Below are 27,574 nucleotides of genomic sequence, written 5' to 3'. Positions count from 1 at the left end.
TGATATGAGGGTAAGTGTGATGAAGAAAAACAAAGCAGCGGAGAGGAGCAAGAAAGAGGGCATGAGGGTGTGGTGGTCAGCTGCAACTTCAGACAGGTCAGGGAAGCTGCATTTTGAAGATGACATTACAGCAAAAAGCTGAAGTTGATGACTGAGATATGTGGATATTTTGGGGAAGAGTAGTCCAGGCAGAGAGAATAGCAAGTGCAAAGGTCCTGAGGTAGAAGAGTGGGTGGCAAGCTTGAAAAATAGTAAGAGACCCATTTATAATTAATTTTCGATGTATTTCTTCCTTCTAGGGTTAAAACTCCTTGAAAGCTGAGGCTCATTCTGGCTCTACGTCTCCTGTGTGGTACTTTTTCTGGCATATAGTAGGTACTCAAAGATGAGTACCTATCCAGCAGATGGTACAGCAAGGATGTTGCAGTGCAGGTAAGAATCACTGCCCCCAGGAGACCCTTCTAAATATCACTATCTTCCTACTAGGATAGAGGATTTTGAGGAACCAGCGAATTGAATTGGCCTCTGTCCATTTGAATGGTGCAAACATTTTATATGTGCTTCTTTGGCTAAAAGCTTTTAAAAAGGTTCAGAACAGGCACATTTTGGAAGACTCGCTGGCTTACAGCTAGTTCATGAATTAGTAAGTTTGGTAATATACTTACGTGAGTCTCATTTCTAATGAAATTTCGAAGATCCCCATGTTTCATGTATGGTAGGACCACCAGTGGAGACCCCTCACTTCGAAGGCAGATTCCCAAGAGCGAGAGAACATTGGGATGACTAAAATCTTTCATGATGATTCCCTCGGTCAGAAATTGGGAAACTTCTCCTATGTCAGTGATTCCTGAGAAAGCCAGCAGTGGAGACATTAACCTCATTACAGGGACAACGATTACTTTGTCAAGTTCAGAGAGGGAGAGCAATGGAATGTAAAACCATTGGGCTACATCTTGCCCTGATGCCTTATCATCAGAGTGTTTCTTTACAATACTTCTGAGTGAATGATGTCACCTGTGCTGCACTTTTTTTTTTTTTTTAATTTTATTTTTGGCTGCGTTGGGTCTTCATTGATGCGCGCGGGCTTTCTCTAGTTTTGGCGAGGAGGGGCTGCTCTTCATTGCGGTGCACAGCCTTCTCATTGCAATGACTTTTCTTGTTGCGGAGAATGGGCTCTAGGTGTGCGGGCTTCAGTAGTTGTGGCATGTGGGCTCAGTAGTTGTGGTGCACGGGCTTAGTTGCTCCACAGCATGTGGGATCTTCCCGGACCAGGGCTCGAACCTGTGTCCCCTGCATTGGCAGGTGGATTCTTAACCACTGCACCACCAGGGAAGTCCCTGTGCTACACCTTTAAGTCACCACCTGTACCTGTTTTTGTAAGAGTCTAGCAATCTGTTTGTCTCATGCAGAACCATAGTTTGTCTCTTACAGAAAAAGGAGACAGAAGCAGGCCAGTCCATTTCTGTAGTGATTGTCTAGGGCAGGGGTTGGCAAACTTTTCTGTAAAGGGCCAGATAGTAAATATTTTTGGCTTTGTAAGCCTTATGGTCTCTGTTGCAAATACTCAACTCTTGCCATTGCAGCGCAAAAGCAGCCACAGACAATAGTGGCTGAGTCTCAATAAACTTTATTTATGAAAACAGGCAGCAGGCCATAGTTTTCCAATCCCCGGAGTAGGAGGATTTGAAGACCAAACGTTGTCTATGGTATCTAAGTAGACTATTTTGTTATAATAGTTTCTAATCATTTCCGGATAGAGATCCCGAGGGCCTGACAATAGTCAGCACTAATAAAGAGTTAACAACCTTTAATTTATTAATCTGATTAGTATCAGTGTCAGTGATGATATTCTTCTACAAATGCAATGCATTCCAAGACCTGGAAGTCCATCTGGACCAAACAGAGATCAGCACACACCAGGGACAGAGAAAGATTTGTTGGCATTAGGACTGTTCTGAGTACAACTGGCAGGGGTACTCTTTAGTGAGGCAAACTTATTGACAATTATACTTAATCCATCACAGTTTGTAGTTAGATTTCATATAAACTGTCCCTTTAATTACCTTGTGGTTAGCCTTTCAAAAAAATGAACCATACAGAACACTGCTCAGCATGGAGATTTATGTTTAAAAAAGCTGAAATATTTCTGGCAATAATGTATCTTGTAAGAAAACCTTTCACGTGCGCATTGAATGCTTATTAATTCCAATATAAATCTGTAATATATCTTGTTAACATTTTTTCAGGCTGCCTCAAACTATGAGCAGAAATTTAGAAATGGGGGTAGAAAAGGCAAGCACACTGACCTGACATGTGAGACCTGTCAGCAAAGGTGGAGCCAGGAAAGCTCTAGTATGAGGAGTATATTGGGTTGTACAAGACAGTAATTTATGCCATAATTATGGCTCTGGGTCATTAATAAAGTCTTAGTTTATGTTTGGAAGCATTCCATGTTTCTTTTCTCTTTTTTTTTAAGCAAAGTTTAATAACATGCATACATGGGAGAGACCCAGGAAAACTGAGTAACTCCAGCATTCCCTGCTTCTTAAAAAGAGTATGCATTCCATTTTAAAAAGATTTTCTCAATAGCAGATAATATTAAAAAATATATGTCTAGCACTAAAAGAGGGTAAGTATCACTTGTTAAGGAAGTACATTTATGTGGAATACCTCATTCACCAAAAATGTGGATAAATGAGATATTACCACATTTACAATTTTTCAATTTTCTGCTGGCATATTTTTTTCCTGTTTTCTTATTTCATCTTTTATTTTTTTGATGGAAGTCATGGTTAAAAAATAATTATAGTAATGTCTTTGGGTAAAATGAGTCATTATTACTGTATGTGCCAACATGCTTCCCATAGTTTCCATAAATATCACTTGTAAAACAAATATTATAAGCCAAACATACTTAAATGATACTTAGGCTCATCCAAGAACCTCATTTCTCCTTCATTCTTACTTATGAGGGCTCTGAGGGATAATTTCTGAGGAAACATTTCAATAAGAATTTTTTAAAATAAATTTATTTATATATATATATATATATATATATTTTAAATTTTTGGCTGCGTTGGGTCTTCGTTGCTGCATGCGGGCTTTCTCTAGTTGTGGCCAGTGGGGACTGCTCTTCATTGCGGTGCGCGGGCTTCTCATTGCGGTGGCTTCTCTTGTTGCGGAGCATGGGCTCTAGGCGCACGGGCTTCAGTAATTGTGGCTGCAGGCTCTAGAGCACAGTCTCAGTAGTTGTGGCACACGGGCTTAGTTGCTCCGCGGCATGTGGGATCTTCCCGGACCAGGGCTTGAACCCGTGTCCCCTGCATTGGCAGGCAGATTCTTAACCACTGCGCCACCAGGGAAGTCCCATCAATAAGAATTTAGATCAAACGAATTTTCAGGATTAGATCCATAATTCCAGCAGCTGCTGATTTTTCCACAAGGGAAAGTGTAAATCAACGTTTTATTATGAACTATTTATTAGTTTGCAAACCACGAAAGTGTACTCCACTGTTAAATAAAATATAACTTACTATTCAAGGATTTCACAGCACAGTGAATTTTCTTATCATCGTTGTCCAACAAAGTCCCATGATATACACACCCGAAATGTCCTACATGAAAGAGGGAACTTGGTTAGTGCCACATTACTTTTAATTGTACGATATTATTTATTAAGCTCTTCATGATCTTCATTTCTCTTTTTTTCCTACATGGAAAAAAAGTGCATTGTTTCTTATGCTTTTGATTAACAATACCACTATTTGTGTGTGTTTGTGAAATATGTATACGTAATTAATTTCACCCAAAGATACAAGCAATATGATTATTTAATACATGGCAAATATTTAGGTGATGTAACTGTTACTAAAGGTTAACATAATAAAATATTCAACCACAGTGGAACCACTGAAAACAGGAGTAACATCTGCCTCGTAAAAGAAACATTAGTTTTAAGGATCAAATAACATCTTTTAAATATAAAAAATGAAGTTTTACCCACATAAAGAAATACAATAAAATAAGCTCCCTATATTCCAATAAACTGAAATGAAATAAAAATGTCACCATTAGAAATAAGATTAGCATTACAGAATAAGGATTTCCCCCTTTAGTCACCAGTTAGTTTGTAATCCAGGTTGGCAGAAACTGAAAGGCAATCGCCCAAATGAAGCAAATTCACTCTGAGTCATTTCATCTAGTTCTCTGGTTTTAGCCACATCACTTTCCCAATGGTAGCCTTTCATCCAGTGGCAGTAATTTTCCCCAGAGGTGCCAAATGTCTGATAGCTGTGTAAGTCATTAAGTTGTCCAGCTGGCCAAGACCCCCTGAGTGCCTAGCATGTGAGTGTTGGGCATTAGTCTACTCTCTTGTAATGCAAAGATGACTAAATAAATGCTCTTGAGGGCTCACGTTCTACTGGGGAAAGCACATAAATAAATAATAGTTAATACTTATAGAATCATTCATGATTTTTACTTTATAAGAGAGATAATTGCCATTTTTAGCACCTTTCATGATAAAATACTAATTTTACAATATGTAGAATTAGAACATAATTAGTGAAGCCACACACTCTAAAACTGGTACAATTACTAGGATTTACAGGCTGGTAAAAGAACTATATATTACTCTGATGTGAAACACGTTTGTTAACAGCGAAGCTGCTACTTGGGAAGGGGAGCATGCTAAGGATTAAAATCTGGAGTATGCGATAGAGGAATGTGTTGATGCTTTCACAGGAAAATGGGAAGGCCTCGTGAACACAAAAGGCAAATTGTCCCATCAGCTTCTTCTGCATCATGCTGGCTGATGTCTCTGCTACCTCTTGCAGCGCACACTGAATAAAGAGGGATCAGAGGCCATTCAGTATTAAAGGTAAAAGCTTTTTAGAAAAAAAGGGAAGAGTGGAGTTCATTTCCTGGCTTCCGGTTGGTTTCTTTTCCTGCTCAATATTTCCTCAAATACTGTACACGCTAGCTGTTATTGCTGCTCTGGCTGGCTTATTACAAATATTCATTCCTCTTTGTATAAAGAAATTGGAGTGCATTGTAGTGATGACGTATGTTGCTTCAGATCAAGGGAAGGCTATAAATTCCCTGTCTCCTGATGCTGTCCAGCAGTATACAAATTGCTATAAACCAGGACTTCATAGAGTTAGTCACTATTCTCAGGGTAGAGAAAGACTGGAAGGAGAGAGGAGTAAAAATATTGGAACTTAACAGAATGATTTTTAGAAGGAAGTAAAAGGCACGTTTCAAGAAATTATAGTTGTCATTATGAAAAAGGTGAGGGAGGAATGTGATTTATTTCTAATACGTTTGGGAGATTATCAAGTTGTCTCCATGCACAGGGACAAATCCCCATGGATGTGATTTGCAGGGCTGTATGTCTGCAGAACAGAAATCAAGTGCACTTGTTATCACTGTTCTGTCAGTTGCTTTCACCATTGTCTAATTCCTAATCTGCAAAGGCAGAAGATAAAATGCTTACTGGAAAATCGTGTTTAACAAAAAGTTGAGTGGAAATACTTACCTCTTCCTATGACTTCATTGAAATGCACAATCAGGCTGCTTGGCCCAATCACTACGTGCTGAACTGCCTGGACCAGCTCTGGATTTAGAGCACTGAGGTCAATGTGGACAGTATTTTGCAGTAATGGACTGGATATATCAGAGTCCCCACTAGTTAGGATGGGGGATAGGTCTGTCAGAGGATACTGCACTTGTCTGCATGACCCATTCTGAGATGAGTTAGGAAACTGGTCTGCAAGATAAAGCAAAATTATTAGAAACAATAGTGAAACCTCACTTAGTGGGGACTGTAACAGGGGCAGCAAACTGAATTAATAACAAAACCAAAGTTTAAATTTAAATTTAAAGAAATAATGGTTGTATCATTGAATGAGGCTAGGAAAAACCCTTACAAAGGAATTGGTTTAATAAAATTGGGAAAAGATACAGGTATGCGTGTGTGTGTTTAAAAAAAAATTATTGATTCTCTTGTAAGAATATCAAGCAGTAACTTTGAAAGCTTGTTTTCCCTCTTCATTTCCTTAGACATTTCTCTTTTTAGGTATAGCAAAAACCCAAGCTTGAGATTTGTTTTTTAATATACTATATTCGTAAGAATGCAAAGCAGCAAAAATAGTAAGCAACTGCCTGGCCCCCACAAAAATCCAACTCAACTATAAGAAAATGAAAAAAGATGCCTTTTGAGAGACAAGTGTTTATTAATGGAATGAATTAGTATTGCTCAAAACCTATGTGGATTCCTGGTCAATGAAAAATATGTAAAGTGAAATATATATCTATATCTCTCTATATAAATATACACCCATACACACAAACGACTAGAAATATGCAATGGCTAAAATTTCAGAACTGAAAGTTTTTCACATTTGTGGTAAGTTCTCCATACTGTGGTGATGGCAGCAGATCTAGTGTTATCACTCTTTAGAGAAAGCAGATTAGAATTGGGTTAGTGTGCCATTCTCATTGCTTACTTGAGGACACTTGGAAAGGGATCAGATCAGCATTCCTTGTAAATTGATCTTTATAACCAAAACGGTAAGAGCCTCAAGCAAGGTTCCCTTTTTCTAGGTGAAACTTTTCCATTTCAGGGGTAGGGAATTATGGGGCTGAGAATACATTTCTTAATGCCAGATAAGGCAAAAAAGCCACCAGTTGCTTCACCCTTTCCAAAGGGAATGCATACATGTCAAGGAGAGGGCATTATACTGGCAGCAACTGACTTGAAGACTAACTGGGTATTGAAATGTATTAGTATATAACACAGGGAGAGGGGAGAGGCTTATGAGGGGGTCCGCATTAGCACAGAAAGCTCCTTTGCAAAGGAGCAGGAAAATCAGAACTTAAGAGAGGATCATTAAAAAGAAAGTTGATGGTACCCTAAGTATTCCTAAGCCCACTTAAACATGTTTAGTATCTGCCACGTTGGAAGTTTGGTTAATACATCAATTTGGCCAGAGCAGTAAATTTCAACAGTGGTTCCAGAAAAGCTTTGGGACCACCTGTAGTTATAGTAATCACTAGCTGGAAATGAGACAGATGCAACCTTAAAAGAAGGATGTAGAACATCAGGGGAGTGCTTGAGATGTTGGATGGGTAAGGGAAGGAAGGAGCCTAGCTGGGTGTCTGTTCCTTTAATTCCAGAGTCCGGGTTTCCAAACCTTTCCTAGGGGATGGAAATGCGGATGAACCTCTCTAAACTCAGTTCCTTTGTCTTCACTTCTCAAACCTTTGCACCTAGAGATCAGGGTTCTAAATTTTCAGAGGTGCAGAGATTAAGGGAAACCCTTGATGAGGCACAGGAAAAAATCCTCTGGCATAGAAATTGTACTGACCTTTGGGCTAAGTTCAAACATACACACAAACCAATTTAAACCATCAGTGTGTGATTCTGGTCTGACACACAGAGAATTCTAGGTCTGCATGAAAGACTGATAAGGATGCTGTCCCCACCGCACACAGAGAGAGAAGTTCTGTAGGTGCCTCTTTATTAGGTGCTGGCTGTGCATTTCCTCATTATTCTATCTGGATAACTTTCTTTTGCCTATTTTATTTTTCCATATCTCCAAGGAGTAGGTTCAATGTAGGAAAGAGGATGAAACTCAAGCTTCTCAGCAATGATGACAGAGGTCTGGTGAGTAATGAGGTTGAAGGAAGATTAAATGTGCTTCTTTAAAAAAAATTGCTTGCGAATTTTAAAGATCTCAAATTAGAGCCATTAAATGTGAATATAAAATAATAAACAGATCTAAATTTCAAAACTATAAACTGGATTTGATTTGTCCATGTTGTTAAGGGCTTGAATTCTTAAAGGTAAAGGGAGTCATGTGGGAAAAGACAATATTAACAGTGTCTATAGAACATCTCTATAGAACTAACATAAACTTGAAAAAGTAAGAGGCAGTAAGTGTTGAAAAAGTTAAAATGTTAAGTGACTCATTGCTCTTGTACTTGTTTTGATGAGCAACTTCTAAGTTCTGCAGTATCCTCAACTGTCTGTGACTCATTTTATTTATCCACTGGTAAATATTCAACCAGGAAAATGCTTGTACTTGACTCACGTCCTGTAACTTCTAAAGATAATGGAGCAGATACAATACAGACATTTTGCTTTTACCAGGAGATTTTAAATAAAACAATGTGAAATGCTCTGGCTAATCTGACAATTATTAGGTCTAATGTTTTGCAAAACAGATGATGTTAACCCTCCCTTTTAAATAGCATAATTGAAGGTTTTTATTGGATAAGACTCAAAATATATTCAAGTCCTGGGATGCTGTGGGTAAAAAGCTGAGTACTAACAGTTCATTGAGAATCCTTCAAAGGAGGGCTAAAAGTATAATTTAAATGTTTGAGGATCAACGGGTAAAAAAATGTAGCTGTACCAACTTCTATTTCAATAAATATACGTTTCCTATCTTAACTCTTCCTGGGTTGTTAAAGAGAGCTTCACAATTTTTTAGCATTGCACTCAGATGATAAACACCTTATCTTTGCTCAAATGATTTTAAAATGAACCTTTTTGTGAGAACAGAGCTTAAAGACTCTAAAAATCTCATATAACATGTAAATGAGTTCATTTTAAAATAAGAGCCGTGTAACTCTGTGTCAAATTAAATACTTCTTTGGCCAAAGAAGAGGTGAATACTTCTTTTATATTTTTATGAAAATATAAAGGCAAAACCAAAAATAAACAACAATGCCACACAACCCACTGAGGTATATGTATAGGTATTTCTCAGAACAATAAACTGAAGTATACCTTCTGGAAAAGTAGCTCGGTAGTCTACAGATTCATTTGAAACCATTTCTGTAGTTGGGCTTACACTTCGGGCACTTACAAGCCTATCCAAATGAGGAGTGTGTACTCTTGCATCATAGCGAACTAATTCACTGCCCAGATCTTAAAACAGAAAGAGAGAAAGAGCTCGTTAAAGACTTGGCTATCATGGATCCCAGTAGTCTTTGACCCAGTGACCAGAACTCATGGGTTTTATGGATTGCATAAGACCGCACACATGAATCTATGACAATTTTAAACTGTAAAGACTGTATTCTTAAGGCAACTCCTTTAAAACAAACAATAACCAAAAAATGTACCTTTAATTTGCTTTCTCTTTTTCAGCCACAGGAAAAGCCCAAGTAATAATAAGAGTATTATTGATATTGAGACAACACCAACAATCAGTCCTGTGAAATTCTGATCTGGTTGAACTATCACTTTTCCAAGGACGGTTGAAGAAATTGCTTGCTTCCACTAAAAATGACAAATAAAAGTCAGAATTTAGTCATGATAGATACAAAATACACTACACAGTTGAATCACAGTCTCCCTGGGCTCAAAATACTACCTGGTTATTACCGTTCTAGAAGTAGCATAACTGCTTTCAGAGTATTAAGACATTCCTCAATTCTGTTTCAGTGTTCAAATAATTAGGGGCTACTAATCACTTAAGTACTTACATTATGCATAGCTGCTTGTACTTATAACTAGGTATTAGGGGGTAAAAAGATAAAAATCAGTCTCTGACCTTGAGGAACTGAAGTATGAAAGGGAGACAAACACAAAAATAAATGATTATAGTACGCTATGGTATGTACTGTAGAAGTATGAACATATAGTAAGAAAAAGAGACAACAGGACATTAATTCTGTCCTGGAGGGTAGGGTAGAGGACACAGGAGACTCCCCATAAGTAGTAATCATATTATTATTATGATGGGATAATAAAGTCTCAGAATATTTTTATTTCAGTTTTGATACATAGAAGTCTTTGACGTTCCTTCCAGCTCTAACATGGTATGATTTTTAGGATTTCTGGTCGTTTTAATTCCAAACTCTGATCTCATGATTCAGCCTTCTTTTTTTTTTTTTTTTAAATTAATTAATTAATTAATTTTAGTTTTTTTTGGCTGTGTTGGGTCTTCATTTCTGTGTGAGGGCTTTCTCTTGTTGCGGCCAGCAGGGGCTACTCTTCATCGCGGTGTGCGGGCCTCTCACTGTTGCGGCCTCTCTTGTTGCGGAGCACAGGCTCCAGACGCGCAGGCTCAGTAGTTGTGGCTCACGGGGCCAGTTGCTCCGCGGCATGTGGGATCTTCCCGGACCAGGGCTCGAACCCGTGTCCCCTGCATTGGCAGGCAGATTCTCAACCACTGCGCCACCAGAGAAGCCCCAGCCTTCTTTGATTTTTAAATTTTTTCATACATTCCCATTTCATAACTTTTTGGAAAACTTCAGGAACCCTTTAAAAATCACACATTCTTGGATAAACAAAATGTGGTATATCTATACAGTGGAATATTATTCAGCCTTATGTGGTGTATCTATACAGTGGAATATTATTCAGCCTTAAAAAGGAATGAAGATCTGACACGTGCTACAACATGGATCAACCTTGAAAACTTGCTAAGTAGAATAAGCCAGACACAAAAGGACAAATATTATATGATTTCACTTATACGAAATGTCTAGAGTAGGCAAATTCATAAAGACAGAAAGTAGATTAGAGGTTACCAGGGGCTGGGGAAGAGGAGGGATTGTGACAGTACTATTGAATGGTTCCAGAGGTTCTGTTTAGGGTGATGAAGAAGTTTTGGAATTCGACAGTGGTGATGGTTGCACAACACTGTGAATGTAATTAATGCCACTGAGTTGTACACTAAAAAATGATTGAAATGGCAAATTTTATATGTATTTTACCATAATTTAAAAAATAATGTTATATACCTAAAACCATTGAACTGTATACTTTAAATGTATAAACTGTATGGTATGTGAATTAATCTCAATAAAGCTGTTAAAAAAAAAAAGAATGAAAAAAAAATCACTCACTCCGGTTCCCAGTTATATGATTTAGCTGTTTACATGAAAGAAGTTACTATAAAATAGTTTAATTCTTATTTTACTTCATCCAGTGCATACATATTCTTTTACTTATGGGTCTCTGCATTTGAGATCACCGTAGCAGGCAGTAGCTTGTTGGCTCTGGCCTCTTGGAGTGGTGAGAGGTGGGGAAAGGGCCCTATTGAATGTGTCCTTATCCCTCCTGAGAATTACAGAAAATTTCGGCAAGAACGTGGCATGATGGAGAGGAGCGTGTCCAGTAAGGACTTTTGAGGTCTACCCTTTGAAGCTTGGGAAGGAGACAGTGCAACAAAAACCTCACTATTTCTAAAATAACAACTAAGAAGCAAGACTGAGATGATGAGCTAAAGCCAACAGACAAATGAGCTTTAATGATTTATGTCAAGCCTGCAAGTGACATAATTATGCTGGCATCTTTATTTACATCATGAGAGGAAAGCAGGAATCCCACCTCTATATTTAGTTCGCTGTTCAATTTCAGCAGGTCATTGGGGACCGTACATAAAACGGCTTCAGAAAGTGACTGTATATTCTCACAGCTCTTATTTCCAACTTTTAACACTTCACCTTTAACTGCTTCAGGGTCAATATCGTTTCCCTGGAAGAGAAAAAGAAAAAGGAGCTTGTTAACACTTCACAGTTTTGCAGGAATGCAAACAATTGTGAAGGAATATAAATATACTGCAAACACAGGCCATGTTGTTTACCAAGGCACATGATTTTCTGACACTCATTTTTTTTTTTTTTTTTTTTTTGAGGTACGCGGGCCTCTCACTGTTGTGGCCTCTACCGTTGCGGAGCACAGGCTCCGAACTCGCAGGCTCAGCGGCCATGGCTCACGGGCCCAGCCGCTCCGCGGAATGCGGCATCTTCCCGGACCGGGGCACGAACCCGCGTCTCCTGCATCGGCAGGCGGACTCTCAACCACTGCGCCACCAGGGAAGCCCATGATTACATTATTTTGAACAATTATATAGTTACATGAAGGCGTTAAAAACATTGTTCAATTTGACATATTTAGTTAATTGAAGTCACCATTAGGTATTTAAAATATCACTGTTTTGCTGAAGAAACCAATAATTAGCCTTGGTAAAGAAGTGGCACAATTTCTCATATGAAGACTTAATGAGTATGGCTATTTATTTATTATTTTAAAAATTTAATTATTTTATTTTTATTATTTATTTTTTGGCATTGGGTCTTCGTTGCTGCACGTGGGCTTTCTCTAGTTGCGGCGAGGGGGGCTCTTCTTTGTTGCGGTGGGCGGGCTTCTCACTGCGGTGGCTTCTCTTGTTGCAGAGCACGGGCTCTAGGTGAACGGTTTTCAGTAGTTGTGGCTCGCGGGTTCTAGGGCGCAGGCTCCGTACTTGTGGCGCACGGGCTTAGTTGCTCCACGGCATGTGGGATCTTCCCGAACCAGGGCTTGAACCTGCGTCCCCTGCATTGGCAGGCAGATTCTTAGCCACTGCACCACCAGGGAAGTCCAAGTATGGTTATTTATTAAAAAGTCATTATTTTGAGGGGAGAGAGATATCAAAACTTATTAGCATTTTTCTTAGGGACAAAGAGCAGCCAGTAACAAATACAGTACTGCTCCTTTGTTTCCCACTTTGTTTTACATGACCTTTAACACTTGGCAAACTAGTTTTACATACATTGTCTCATATGGATCTCGATACATTGCTAGGTCAAATATTATTCTCGGAAAAGAAGCTGGAAGAAAATACTTCTTTCTAACATGAATTTGGAGTTAAAAAAAAATGGATATAGACAAACTCTAGCCTTACGATATTTCTAGAGGCAGTATGTGTACTCCATTGAACCAGGTCAGCCCCACAGGGCAAGTCAACGTAGAAGCACATAAATCTAATAAGTCACCTTGGGGCTTCAAATGACAACTTGTTGGTTAGGACTGAGGAGGGCTAAGGCATTGGCTCACATACTGGAGGAAATTCAGGGAATGACAAAGGAAAGAGATTAAAGAGCTGGAGGGCTTGATTTATGAGGGAATGACTAAAATGTATCTTGCTTGCTTAGATAATGATGAAGGCTGGGGGAAGGGATGAACATACTGCGTTTACATTTCCAATACTCCTTCTTTTAGGCTCAGGGCTCCCTAGGATGTTGCATAAAAGCTTATCTAAAACAAAAACAGGTCACAAAGCTGAACAACGAAACCCCTTTTCATTTGTGCCTACTAAGAAAGCATAATAATTAGTGACTTACATAAGAAATTAATATCAGCTTTATATGTATAGTGATTATTTTATTTTTTTAAAATTTATCTTATTTATTTATTTTTGGCTGCGTTGGGTCTTTGTTGCTGCGCGAGGGCTTTCTCTAGTTGCAACGAGCGGGGGATACTCTTAGTTGCAGTGCACGTGCTTCTCATTGCGGTGGCTCCTCTTGTTGTGGAGCACGGGCTCTAGGCACGCAGGCTTCAGTAGTTGTGGCGCACAGGCTTTGTTGCTCCGCGGCATGTGGGATCTTCCCGGTCCAGGGCTCGAACCCGTGTCCCCTGCCTTGGCAGGCGGATTCTTAACCACTGCACCACCAGGGAAGCCCTGAATAGTGATTATTTACAAAATTTACAATCCAAGATATCAAAAAACTGATACTGGAAGCCCACTACTATATAACAGAGGGGACCAAATCAGGAAAAAAAAAAAGGTATAGGCTGGTTTTTGTGATTTAAAATAAACATAGCTTTATCGAGCTGTGGAAAAAAATGTTTATGTTTAGAAATTTTATTATTTACTTTTTATTATTTAATATTAGCTATTATTAAATAGTAGAACATATTTACAAAATTGGATTAGTTCTTCAGTCATTAAAACAGTAATACATAGGTTTTTAAATAAAGCAAAATAAAAGGAGCTTTCTGGTCTTTAATCCCCTACACCCATAGAGCAATTTAGAGTTATAATTATCTCATTTTATCCTGCAAAGACACTTCCCTGAGGTAGGTATTATGGTCATTCCTGCTTTACACATTGAGAACTAAGGTTCAAGAAGGGACTTGGTCGTGAAGCAAATCAATTCCATTTAATACAAATCTACTTACCATCTACTACTGTGTGTTAGACAAAACTCTATAATATAAAGATGAGTAAGAGTTTCTTCCCCTCACTGTAATGTTTAAATGAATATATTTCTAAAGTGAAAAACTGTTACTCCTCTGTCATATCAGGATGTCCCTTGTCCATTTCCTCTGAACTCTGGCCAGGTATGACATGTTTCTATCTAGGACTCAGGCCTGGGAACCCATGTCTGAGCTGGTTACAGAGCAGAGCAGATAGGAGTGGAAGTGGGTAGGATTTGAAAAATAGCATTATAACAGGCAGGGTCTTGCAAGTTTTCATGACTCCAGGGGGCCACAATGTTGAGTCTGGGCAAGTCAGTTAAGGCCATGGAGGGGATGGTAGCAGGACTCAGCCAGGCCACGGTCCAGGGAGGCTGGCAATAGAAAGTCAGTGAGGTGGGGTGGTGGTGGAGGGACATTTCCACTTTATCCAGAGGATATGAGCCCCCTCAGCTTGGGAACTAGGCCAAAGAACCATCACAGAAAGCTTTAAAACTAACTCCACAGGACATTAACAGGCATTTGGGGAAAAAAGTTCCCAGGTCTTTTGAGGAAAGCTGGATGAACCAAAATTAAATTGGTTTCTTCATTGGCTACTTGGGGCACTGGGAAACCACAGGTGCTGTCTATGTGCCCTGGAATATGGGTTTTCTTCCCCCACAGAATGCATATTAAAGTGTGTAGCACAGGGAAATACAGTTGACCCCTGAATAACGTGGGGGGTTAGGGGCACTGACCCCCGTGTAGTTGAAATTCCACGTATAACTTCACAGTCAGCCCTCTGTATCTGAGGTTCTGTAACCACAGATTCAACCAACCATGGATCACATAGGACTATAGTATGTATTTATTGAAAAAAATCTGCGTATAGTGGACCTGCACAGTTCAAACCTGTGTTGTTCAAGGGTCAACTGTACTAGTTTATGAGCACCATCAATAAGAATAGGTCTTGACACTGGACCAAATGACCTCTAAGAAAACAGCCCTTCATTTCTACCCTGTCTGGAGACAGAACTGGCCTCACGGTGGTTGTGAATGGGTTTGGGCCTACAACTGTAGGTATCTTAGTCAGAAGTGGGAGGAAGACAAAACTCTAGCTGGCTCTGGGCAGCAGGTAGACTGAGTTAGCTCAGAACTACTCTCCCTTCTAGATCCTTCTGATGCCCAGAAACTGACACAGGCCTCTAGCTGAGCTCTCAACCTTCGATCTTATGCTCCTAGTATCGTAGCCTGAGCCCCTGTTCCCTGACTTAGATGATCTTCCTGCTGCTTTTCCTGTTTTAACCAACTTCTCCAAACTGGACTTCTGAAGCATCTCTATTACCATGTATATCTATATGCTCCAGAATAAGATGAAGCCCCAGGGCAGTGTCAGGCAGTCCTAGTTCCAGCATTAAATACTGTGCTTCTCTAGTTTCCATAAAATATGATCATGAACAAAGAGTCATATAAGATAATTAGGAAAAAATTCAGGGCTTCTTTCAACAGAATTGACTTTTAGATATTTTTAGAGTTTAGAGCTATTTCACTTAAAGGATTGTACAGCTATCCGTATACCGTATGATAGAAAATTTCTCTATTATGAAAGGTATTTTGGTATTCATGAAATGAAAGTTAATATGAAAGCCTTTGTAATGTAGTGGAAAGAAGACCAAATTTGGAATCAAGAAATTTGAGTGTGAGCCCTAGTTATGCTGTTTGCTCCCTAGATGACCCAAAACAAATTACCTAATCTTTCTAAACATCTGTTTACTTATCTACAAATGGGGATGATTATCACTGACCTCCCAACCTCTCAAGTCCACATGAGTCTCAAATGAAACAATATATGTCAAAGTACTGTGTTAACTAAAATTCCACACAAATGTGAGCTGTTGTTGACATGAACACCGTACCTTAATGTGTACTCCTAAAGAGATGTCTACTTCTTTTTTTTCCCATAGATTTGTTTATTTTTTACTTTTGGTGGCATTGGGTCTTCGTTGCTGTGCACAGGCTTTTCTCTAGTTGCGGTGAGGGGGGCTACTCTTTGTGGGGTGCGTGGGCTTCTCATTGCGGTGGCTTCTCTTGTTGTGGAGCATGGGCTCTAGGTGCAGGGGCTTCAGTAGTTGTGGCTCGCGGGCTCTAGGCGCACGGGCTTCAGTAGTTGTGGCTCGCGGGCTCTAGAGCGCAGCCTCAGTAGTTGTGGTGCACAGGCTTAATTGCTCTGTGGAATGTGGGATCTTCCCGGACCAGGGCTCGAACCCGTGTCCTCTGCATTGGCAGGCAGGTTCTTAACCACTGCACCACCAGGGAAGTCCCGAGATGTCTACTTCTGATGGCCACTGTCCACAGCTGGTGCCTAAGCCTTGGATATAAACTACCTCCCACATTAATAGGGTTTCTGATTCGTCCTGAGGAATGACTGATCCCCGATCTCTATTATGTTCTCTTGATCCAAACTTGGCTGACCCTCTTGGCCATGGTGTAATCATTACACCAACTATTGACTAAGCCAATTCTCACAACTAGGGCTGGAAACTATCGCAGTCTCTTTTTAGCCAAGGAATTCTTGTATGCATGGCTGCTTGAGGAGCACGAACTCTTCCTGGCAACAAGAAGTAAATCTCACTCTAAACACAATTCTCTCCATAGTGTTTTCACTGACGGAACGCAAACATACTTCACATTCATGTTTTGAATGGTAATTGAACAAGCACAACATGAAATAAAATGACACCCTTTCTTTTGATAAAAAACAGTTCACTGCTTGTCCAGAAGAGGCTTTTTCTTTTCTTTTCTCTTGCTTTATGTTTCTTTGTTTCTGCCCTCAGAGAGGCAGAGGTTTTAATGTGATCAACTTTAGAAACTGATAAAGGGTTAAATTGTTATCACACAAAGATTCTCTTATACTAGATTTCCTCTTACACATATGTAAAATGGAATATGGGAGAAGACTGAATCATGACACCAAAATAGTCCCCCAAAACTGTTCCTTTTTTCCCCAGATTGCCACTCTGTGACATGACAGGTGCTAGACCCTTGTTAGAGAAAAGAATCATTCTGTATATAGGCAAGAAAAGAAAGTCTCTTGTGTCTGTTTCCAGAGGCCTCTTGGGCCAGGTTGGGAACAGCATTGAAAGGCTGAGGATTATGTCAAATCATACTTTTCTTGGTCCAACAATTTTGTAGGACATTGAATAATGGGTATGTAATTTACAGAAAAAGGAGTTTTCTCCTCCATATAAGACTGCTTGAAAGGGTAGATAAAGAACCATTCTTCTCTAATCCTTCCATCATAGATACAGGAACAGAAAAATAGAGTTTATCTGGGTGTAAAAATATTTGCAAATAAACCTTTGTTTTCATCAAGAAAAATCAAATGGAATCTTTCAAATGGCAAACACAGTAATTGTTGAAAGCAAAAGGTCACACTAGATTAATTTTATTGGAAAAAAAAAGAAGTGATAAAAGCTCTTTCTCCCTTTCTAAAACTAATTAAAGAAGCAGATGAAAGAACTCTGCTATGGTAAACATGCTGTTCGTTGAAGCAGGCTTCCATTTAATTTCACGCTGGGCTTGCTTAATTATTGTACAAAACACAGTTGCGAGGTTAGTAAACTTGTATGAGTATGAACATGTGCATGGGTTTAGCTGTAGATAAAATCTTGTTGAAAAAGCAGAAAAATTTTAGTAGAAACATATTCTTACTTAGATGGAGATGGTCTTTGGGAATTTATATTACATCTAAACAAGGACTATCGTATTACTTTGTGTTTGTTCATATTTGCATTCAGGCTATCTTTCAGGGGGAAAATCCTGCATGCCTAAAACATCATGTTGAAGCATAAATATTTTGTTGCTTCTAGAGACTGGGGCTACAGATAATTAAAGTTTTGATCATTTTGCCTCTTTTATTACTATTTGAAGTAAAAGTGACTGAAGCAACATAAAAGAGTTGTATTCTAGTCTTCGTTTTGCCACGATTTGATCACTTGTCAAACCACTTAACCTCTCTGGGTTTTAGTATTCTTTGTTTGCAACAGGCTGGGTTAGAAAACATGATTTGCTATTGTCCAATCAAATTATATTTAGAAGCTAATATATTTCTGAGGTAGAGGAAATCCAGCTCCATTTATAAATCAGCTTAGAGATAACCACACCCAGATACAAAATTCCAAATTAGAAGGAAGTACAGAACTACAATTGATGCGTTTACTTTCATGACTCTTACCTTTTATCTTATAATGAGCACATTTAGGTGTCCAGGGAAATATATAACGTTGGCAGAATAATACATCATAGGCAACTTTAATGGATTTGTGTCTCACATTTACTACTTTTTAATATATACACAAGAAAGAGTTTTTAAATGCTTCATTAAAAAGCAGTTCGTGATTATACATACCTTTTAGTCTTATGTCAAAAAGATTTGTTTCTCAGAGCTTAGATATTTGCCGATGTAGTAGAAGATAATGACCAAGTACAATTTTATTCACATAGCTATGAAGTCAATTAGGTGCAAGTTGATGATTTGAGAGATGATTTTAAGCATTTCTTACCTTAATTTCCAGTACATTTTTACTGCCTATTGAGATCATCACTGGCTTTTCAAAAGGCTTAAACACAGGATTATGTACATAAATGAGATCAAAGTATTTGGAATGCATCCCATCTAACATGAAAAAGGCTTTGGTTTTCAGGGGGAGTTGTAGGTTCAGCTGTTGTAGTGAAGGAGTTGTACAGCAGATTATCTCCGAATTAGAGCGATGCTGACATGCCTATAGTAAAACACAATTATCCACTGTAAACAGAACATAGCTTGACAACATCAATAGCAACTTTCACATTTCACTGTTTCAGACAATCAATTGAAAATGTACAATTTTGAAAAAAATCTACATTTAACTTCCTAATGTTGAAGAACACATTTCTGGAAACATGACAGATGTGATTCTCTAAACAACACGGTCTTTTTTTTTTTTTTTTAACATCTTTATTGGAGTATAATTGCTCTACAATGGTGAGTTAGTTTCTGCTTTATAACAAAGTGAATCAGCTATATGTATACATATATCCCCATATCCCCTCCCTTTTGAGCCTCCCTCCTACCCTCCCTATCCCATCCCTCTAGGTGATCACAAAGCATCGAGCTGATCTCTCTGTGCTATGCAGCAGCTTCCCACGAGCTATCTATTTTACATTTGGTAGTGTATACAGGTCACCTTATTAGTGTGTTTTAAGCTATCAATTACTGAGTGCCAGGTCCTGTGCAAAACACTTTAGTACAAGGTTGGTCTCATTTGATTCTCACAATAATCCTATGAGGTAGGTGCTACGATTACACACATAATTACAGATGAAGAAACTGAGCTTTGCAAGCTGATGTCATCAGACCAGGTCACACAGCTCTGAGTGGCAAAGCAGGGAACATAAATCCTAGGCCACTGACCCTAAAATTCACATAACTCCCACACTGGATGGCTTCTGGCTCACTTTGTATTCTCTACTGATAAATCTTTTCCTATGCTATTTTACAAAGGCTCTGTTATTATTATTTCATGCCCTTTCATCTCTCATTTCAAATCTTCCTCTTTGTAATTCTGATTTATAGAAGTTTGGAAAATGTGGTTTCCTCTTGATTGTGCTTAGACTAAACCACCAACACAAAGTGGCACATTTAAGGTTAAATGTTTGCATTTTTTCCCCCAAGGAAAAGACAAACAAGCAACAACATCCCTCATATTTCCTTTTCTTTGACAAGTAGAGTTGGAGATAAAACAATTACTTATGCCCACAATAGAAAAAGGACTCAGGATATACATAAAAAGCACAAACAAAATTGGATATTTGATATTTTCTTTTAAAAATAATTTAAAAAATTATCCTACATTAAAAAATGTGTTCTATAAGCAGATAAAGAAAACTGATAAATAGATATAATATGAATAAAATATTACTTAGTTTTGTATCAAATCCATATTATAATGCTAAAAGCTATTCTATCATCTTGAAAGAAAGGAAATGAACAATTTTACTGCTATTACGGTAATTCTCTACGTAACAAGAAATTTGAAAACTATACAATAAACTGCTGGCTTCTGGGACATAATGCATATTAACAAATTAATATGCATTTTGTTAAGAAGGTGATTAGTATTTTTATTTTAAAATATTTGAGTTCGTTAGGCTTAAAAATTATTGTGGCTGGATTGGTATATCTAAGTCAAACCTGACTAAGAGTTTTTCTCTGTTAAATAATGAATGGGTTCAATTCATCATGGTCAGCTTCAAATTCTGTAAGAAGCAGGGAACATGGAAGGAACACACGTCTCTTTAAGAGGTTTTTCACAAACAATAGTCAAACAGACCCACTGAATTTTTCATTTCTGTCCAATTTGAATGCATTGTTCTATTGTACTAATATGTTTGTGGCTAAAATAAGAGAAGTTTACATTTCCAGATATGTAAACAGATAAGATTTAAATCTTCTACCATTGTTTGAATCTTCCTTGGCACATCTAGGAGGTTTTAATAACTATTTGATTACAAATGAATGAATGATGCCATATGTCATCATAATGCTGGTGAGGAAGAAGGAAGAAAACTTAGCCATTATTTCAGTAACGCAGGCTCGGTGTGAATTAGATAAACTAATAAGTTCTCAGATTTCTACTTTAAAAAGTCACATGCCAACACCAAAGAGGGTTACTGTTATTTTTATAGGTTAATGAAAAATTGCTATGCCTGGCTGTGGAGAACCGATGTCCTTTAAATTAATAGCGGCGGTATTCTAACTTTGTTTGTGGCCATGTGCAGGGATTGGTTTCAAAGCTCTCTACTTCATACGGTGACTCCCTGGAGTACAATCTCTCAGAAATATTATAAAAATCTAATAATACTCTTTAGAGGTGATGCAATGTGGCTGATTGAGAAGGTCAAGAAAAATCTCATTTGAGATGACCTTATTGTTTGGTGATTTGGCTTGACATTTTTAGCCCCAAATTGGTTTTTGTAATTAAAGCACACTGTGGTCTTAGCCTTCACAAAATATTGGATGGGAATCTAAAAGGAAGTGCTGTAATTCAATCTATTGCCTCCCCAGTTAAGCCCCTGCTTGAGAGGGGGCACTTAGAACTTTCATTCTAAGTTGCGTGTACAAGTCCAACTAGATTATGGATATTTTATATCAAAGAAAAACAACAAAAATATGAAATCTTTGTAAATAACTCCAACCTTCCTAAGGTCTGAAGTAAAACTACCATTTTCATGTGATGTCCCAAAATTGTTAGAGCACAAAATAGGTCAATCACTTTTAAGGAGGAATTCAGTTAAATTCTGATTGACCTTGCAAATAAAAGAAAAAAGGTGGAGAAATACCAAACAACATACACAATCTAGGACATAAATATTCTAACGGTCTTTCTCATTATTTGATAACATGCTAACCAAGGCACAAGAGGAATGGTAAGAAGCAGGGATGTGTAAGAAAACACTGTACCACTTAGGAAGACAAGGATGCTGTGGCAAGATTAGAGGCTTTACCCAAGGGTTTTATTAGAGCAAAAGGGTTGATGTTCTATGGGATATTAAAAAAGGGGGGATAGGGAAATGCAATGGCCTGAATGATTGCATCCTCCCCAAATTCATATGTTGGAAGCCTAATCCCCAGTGTGACTGTATTTGGAGATGGGGCCTTTGGGAGGTAAGTAGGTCATGAGAGTGAAGTTCTCATGATGGAGTTAGTGCCCTCATAAGAAGAGACACAAGAGATCTTGCTGCCTCTTTCTTTCACCTCCATGTGGGGATACAATGAGAAGATAATCATCTGCAAACCAGGAAGCAGGCCCTCCCCAGACAGCCAGATCTGCTGGCACCCTGGTCTTGGACTTACCAGCCTTCAGAACTGTGAGAAATAAATGTTTGTTGTGTAAGCCACCCAGTCTATGGTATTTTTGTTATAGCAGCCTGAACTGACTAAGACAGGGAATGACGTGGTTTGCCCTTGTACTGACTGTCTTTAAAAAACACTGCCTCAAGTTGATAATCATTATTTGTGTCTAAATATTATGTGTGTGTGTGTGTGTGTGTTTTATAATGTTAGCCTGAGACTAGATAATTTTAGTTGTTGTATAAAAAATACTATTTGACCCATGCTGCAAGGAAGATAACTAGCAAACATTAAAGGCAAAACTGAAATGTCTCTGCTACCCTGAAAGCTGGTGGCAGAAGCAGAGATGCTGAGCTCTAAGCACAACTATCACTCAGAGGACTTACCACTGTAAAGTTCCTTCCTGCTTCGTGCACATTTATTACCATCCTCAGGATACTAACTGAATTCAGGTTTTTTCCAACACCTGTTATTGTGCTCCCACCACTGGCAAAATAAAATAGGAAAATAGCAATATTGAGAGGTTCTTTCTCTATCAAGTATTTTAAGAGAGAAATTAAATTAAATCACACGTACTGACTGCAAGTTATAGCCACAGCCAAAGTCAAATGAAAGTTCAGTGGTAGTTTTTCTTTGGCAATAACTTATTTAACTTGAAAATGTTTTAAAAGTTCATATTTCATAAGCTGAAGAAATGTATTTGTCTTTTTATTCACAAAATATGCAAAAGAAATATTTTTTCCTGTCTGAAAAAAATACAAAGGAAAAATGAACTTAACTGTTGTTGCTAGACTGATAGAATTAACAGAAACAAGGCAGACTGAATTGGGTCCAATGAGATATTGATTCAGAGGGAGTCTGGTATAGGGAAAAGCTGTGTGTAAAGTAGGCAGGGCAAAAATACACTGAAGAATGAAGAGAAAAAGGTGATTCCACTTTTAGGCACTAAGGTTAGTATAGAATTAAAATGTACATAATATAAGTGCATAAATATCAAAACTATGATGTCCAGCTAAACTGTTTTAATGAAATCTATTTAGAATAGGATAAAATGGCATGAACTAGCACTGATAAGGTCAAATTGTACTCAGAGCCTGAATGTAGTTTTCACTCCCGAATTGGAAAGGTAGCCTTCAAAAAAAATGCAACAGTATCAAATCCAGAGATAAAACTGTCTTCCTTTTGACTATTTGACAGCCAGTCATACTCATGTTCATTATTTTCTTATACCCATCAGAAGCTTTTACTTACCTAACAAAAGATTTGGTGGGATGTATTTCATAGACAATGGGGTCTTCCCGGTAAATGAAGCTGTTCATCTCTCGGTTGGCTAAGTCAATTTTCAATTTAATAGGAAACTCAGTTGGAGTGCTTTGGGCTGGGGTATAACATTCGAGAATACTATCTGAAACACTGAACAAAAAAATTAAGAAAATGGACCTTTGCTATTAGAGACACACATATATTAGAATTATATACATAAATCAAAAGGGTATCAGTCAGTGGCTCCTAAGTGGGAATTTTCTGATGTGGTCTAGAAAAAAACTCTTTCTAATCTAGAAATTGTAGTCAATTTACAATTGACTGGATCCCAAACTTAGGTCATCCTTGACTTAGAAATATTTGGGATTTTAAGCAATTTTAAAGTATCCTTTTGGCACTTGATTAAACTGAGCTCTCCCAAATCTAAGAAGCAGAAACATAACTTCCTAATCCAATCTCCCTCATGCTTCTCACCTCCTCAAAGTGATCTGACCTAACTGTAAATCTTGATGGAAATGTTTATCTTAATTTATTGTCAATTACCAGAATCTCACAGCTTATAGCATAGGTGGGATACTAAGCATAACAATAAAGAAGGTGGATGGGAAGACAAAACTTAAAAGTGGAATTAATAAACCATAAGGGAAGGGTAGAAAAATCAGCAAAAAGGAGTAGATGGATTTGGGAAGAGAAAGTTTTGTAAGATGGAGAGTAAATAATAAACATCTTGATTTTTCGTCACAAAAGAAGAACAATCTTTTCTTGATTTGTTAGGTATACATATTAATCCGTCTTGACTGATGCAACAAAAAATAAACTACAACACCTTTTTAAAGTACATGTTTTTCCACCAATTGAAATGTGTCTAGAATTTCCACTGTTTAGGTGCTTTCCAGTTAATGTAAGTAAAGTGCCACCAGTTTTAGGACCATAACTTGGAGAAATACTTGTTATTATAGGATCCTGAATGAGAGATAGAAACAAAACAAAATAACTTGTTAATTTTATAACTCTAAGTAGATTAAGTAATAATTAAATATCCTAGTTCATGAGAAAATTAATGCCTAGACTTACCACATAGGAAAATGTACTATAATGTACGGTCCCTCGACTGTTTGAAATAACTATGGACATATTGAAATGTTCATTCATTGCAGGACCAACTGTGCATTTCAACCTGAAAAAACAAAGTTTTATATGTTATAAATCCAAAGGCATTTTCTGGGTTGGCTGTTTTATATTATGGGCCATTATCTCTAAACAGTGAGCTGACTACTCTAAATAGCAAGCAGAGTTTACAGGTAAGCATTAGAATTGAAAATTGCATAATTCTGTTTCTGTACTATTATGCTAAACTTTATACTGACTGTCTCGTATTATTCATACAGACAAAACAGGAAATGTTAAACCTCATCAATGCAGACCTCACCAATTGAAAAGTTCATTATAATATAATAATATACAATTATAGGCATAATGTTTGGCATACTTAAGATGGAGAGATGGTGCTTCAACAGCATATGAAACAATGGGCTGATTACAACTAAGCAGAATCTCTTCTTTAAATTATGTCAAAAGATAACATTTCGGGCTTCCCTGGTGGTGCAGTGGTTGAGAGTCCGCCTGCCGATGCAGGGGACACGGGTTCGTGCCCCGGTCTGGGAAGATCCCACATGCTGCGGAGCGGCTGGGCCCGTAGGCCGTGGCTGCTGAGCCTGCGTGTCTGGGGCCTGTGCTCCGCAACGGGAGAGGACACAACAGTGAGAGGCCCGCATACCGCAAAAAAAAAAAAAAAAAAAAAAAAGATACATTTCTGGGTTACACGTGTTTATTTAAGTTACTTAAAAAATGATGAAATTGTGATAGGCTTTCCACAGAATTATTTTTGAATTAGTAATCTTATTATAATCCTAAAAAGTATAAATATAATTTGTTTTATTAAATAACTTTTTAAAAAAAAATTTTTTTTTTATATAGCAGGTTCTTATTCGTTATCCATTTTATACATATTAGTGTATACATGTCAATCCCAATCTCCCAATTCATCCCACCACCACCACCTCCCCTGCCACTTTCCCCCGCTTGGTGTCCATACATTTGTTCTCTACATCTGTGTCTCTATTTCTGCCCTGCAAACAAAAGAGGATGAATTATGTTTCACTTTTACAGGCTCTAATTTACAATGCAATGAGCAAGAACTTACAAGGGGGATTTCTAGAATGAATTTGTTTTGCCATTAAGCTAAACAAGTGTGACATTATTTGATGTTTTGGCCTCTGTAAAATGAGTAGATTTAGATCTTTGTATAACCCTGAAAGGAATTCTACTAGGTATAAAATAAGCACTTGAAAGAATAGGTTCAACTATAAAACTTTAAATGTTTGGTTGTTTTTACTACATAACTAAAAATTTCTGGGTTCTCTGTTCATTATGGGATTCAGATCTTATAGCAGTTACATGTAGAATACAGTAGAACAGGAACAGGTCTTGAATCATGACAGCTGAGTTTGAAGGCCTGTTCAGCTCTTACCCTCTGGATTACCTCTGCTAATCTACACTCCACCTTTCTGAACATCTTTGTAAAATAGGGATAACATTGCTATTTCCCAAGATTTGGGAATTGTTATATGAGATACAATCCCTCCATTACAGTGCCAATAAATATCAGGTAAATATAAATTTAAACTTATCATAAACAACAAGTCTCAAAAGTGTGATTCAGCTGCTTCATTACATTTCTGAGGTTTAGAAAGTGAATTTAGAAGAGAGGGTCCATATTGAGTGGTTTCTGATTTTTATAGAAAAAGCTGTTTGAGACTCTCTTTATTTGAAGACTTTAAAGATGGAACGACCCCAAACAGTGCTATTCTTTCAAATCTACTCAATTTCTCAAGAGTTGTTACAAAAATACTTGAAAAACTCCCAGATGCTAGATTCTTCTTTTCTTCACCTGAGTAATGTCACCTTTCTTCTTCCGTAATCCTGGTGAGTAAACAGTTTTAAAAACAAAACAAATCCTCAAGGGGAGTGATGGGCCAAGACCCTTTTTAACTCAAGAGATAGACATTTGGGGAGAGTTTTACAAGATTCATTCAAAGACAAAACCCGTTTTCCAAGCACACCCTGGCTAAGCGATTTCATGTCCTTACATGTTTATCGTGCTCTCACTTAAGGTCAAGGTGCAGCTCTCATTTCCAAGGAGAACTTTGGTTTTCTTCAAGTCAAATTTATTATTCCTCTTGAATCCAAAGTCCCAGCCACATATGGTCAGCGTTGTCCCTCCTTCAAGGGGGGCACTAGTTGGGAAAACCTATGAGGACAATATAGAACTTAAAAAAACCCAGTATATTATTATCTTTCATAGGTGTGGAAAACAAAGAAACAAACAAACAAAATATGTATACTCAAAGAGTTTGAAATCCTTCCCTTCTCCTATTATCTAAAAAAAAATGAATTTTCACTATAGGAAAAAGGGTCACAAATTTCAGAGAATCTGGAACAAACATTAAAACTATCTGACAGGCTGATGAAGCAAGCTGTTTTCAGGAGATCCAGAGATGGGAAGGAGAGCAGATTCAGCCTGGGTGGGGATGAAGGGCCCTCTTGGGCATAGACACACTTTGGGCCTAGACTTTTACATGCTTATAACCCCTCCATGGGCCTTCAGATTGAACTCTGATCAAAACTCCTTTACAGGCCCTAGAAGCCAAGCCCTAATATATGCCTTGGTCTGTATGCCAGGTGGGTGTGCGCTACATTCATGTTGCTATGGTATTCCCCACCCAGAGGAGAAAGTCACACAGTAAAAATACCTCTTTCTGCACCCAGTGTTTTCATAGCTGCATTTATCAGCTATCGTAATATCAACCACATATATGATATTCAATACATATCTGCCATTCATTCATTCACTCACTATAAATCATCTACTGCAGGCCAGGTATCAACAAATGAATAAGTGAACCCATTCCTTTATACTTAATTCACATTTATTACTAATCTGTCACTTTTATTTTTTCTTTAAATATGGTCACTATTTGATATATACCAGCTGGTTAGTTGACAAACTAAATGATGTAATATTTAATATATTCAATATATTATTTCTATTAGAAGTACATAAAAACAGAATTGGAGAGCCCCACATGAGATCTGTATTGTAGCAATGTTTCTAATTATCTCCCTTGGCATCACCGTACATCTCATTTCTAGGACTGACTTTTTTTCCTCAGGCTCAGTATTAAATAAGTAATAGCTTCCTTTTATTATTGCAGGCTCATCTTTGGTGTATTAAAAGTAAAACCTGGGCCTCCTTGGTGGCGCAGTGGTTAAAGAATCCGCCTGCCAATGCAGGGGACACGGGTTCGAGCCCTGGTCCGGGAAGATCCCACATGCCGCAGAGCAACTAAGCCTGTGCTGCACAACTGCTGAGCCTGCGCTCTAGAGCCCGTGAGCCACAACTA

The 27,574-nt window shown here is 38.0% G+C and overlaps 1 protein-coding gene across 2 annotated transcripts in view; it reads right to left on the bottom strand.

Annotated features, from left to right (window-relative positions):
* MET (MET proto-oncogene, receptor tyrosine kinase) overlaps positions 1 to 27,574 on the bottom strand; it is a 128,537-nt gene that overhangs the window by 15,649 nt on the left and 85,314 nt on the right. For both annotated transcript variants that reach the window (XM_079931189.1, XM_079931190.1), the window contains 12 exons: positions 26,261 to 26,421; positions 24,186 to 24,288; positions 23,938 to 24,074; positions 23,100 to 23,261; positions 22,235 to 22,334; positions 18,520 to 18,738; positions 11,348 to 11,494; positions 9,133 to 9,289; positions 8,795 to 8,935; positions 5,537 to 5,767; positions 3,534 to 3,614; positions 666 to 847 (listed from right to left, as the gene is read on the bottom strand). In XM_079931189.1, coding sequence (XP_079787315.1) covers positions 666 to 847; positions 3,534 to 3,614; positions 5,537 to 5,767; positions 8,795 to 8,935; positions 9,133 to 9,289; positions 11,348 to 11,494; positions 18,520 to 18,738; positions 22,235 to 22,334; positions 23,100 to 23,261; positions 23,938 to 24,074; positions 24,186 to 24,288; positions 26,261 to 26,421 — 1,821 coding nt within the window. The remainder of the gene's footprint in view (positions 1 to 665; positions 848 to 3,533; positions 3,615 to 5,536; positions 5,768 to 8,794; positions 8,936 to 9,132; positions 9,290 to 11,347; positions 11,495 to 18,519; positions 18,739 to 22,234; positions 22,335 to 23,099; positions 23,262 to 23,937; positions 24,075 to 24,185; positions 24,289 to 26,260; positions 26,422 to 27,574) is intronic.

This window comes from Stenella coeruleoalba (genome assembly GCF_951394435.1).
Source record: "Stenella coeruleoalba genome assembly, chromosome: 9".
NCBI lineage: Eukaryota > Metazoa > Chordata > Mammalia > Artiodactyla > Delphinidae > Stenella > Stenella coeruleoalba.
Note: the sequence above shows the minus strand (reverse complement) of the source record. Positions and strands in the feature narration are given on the sequence as shown.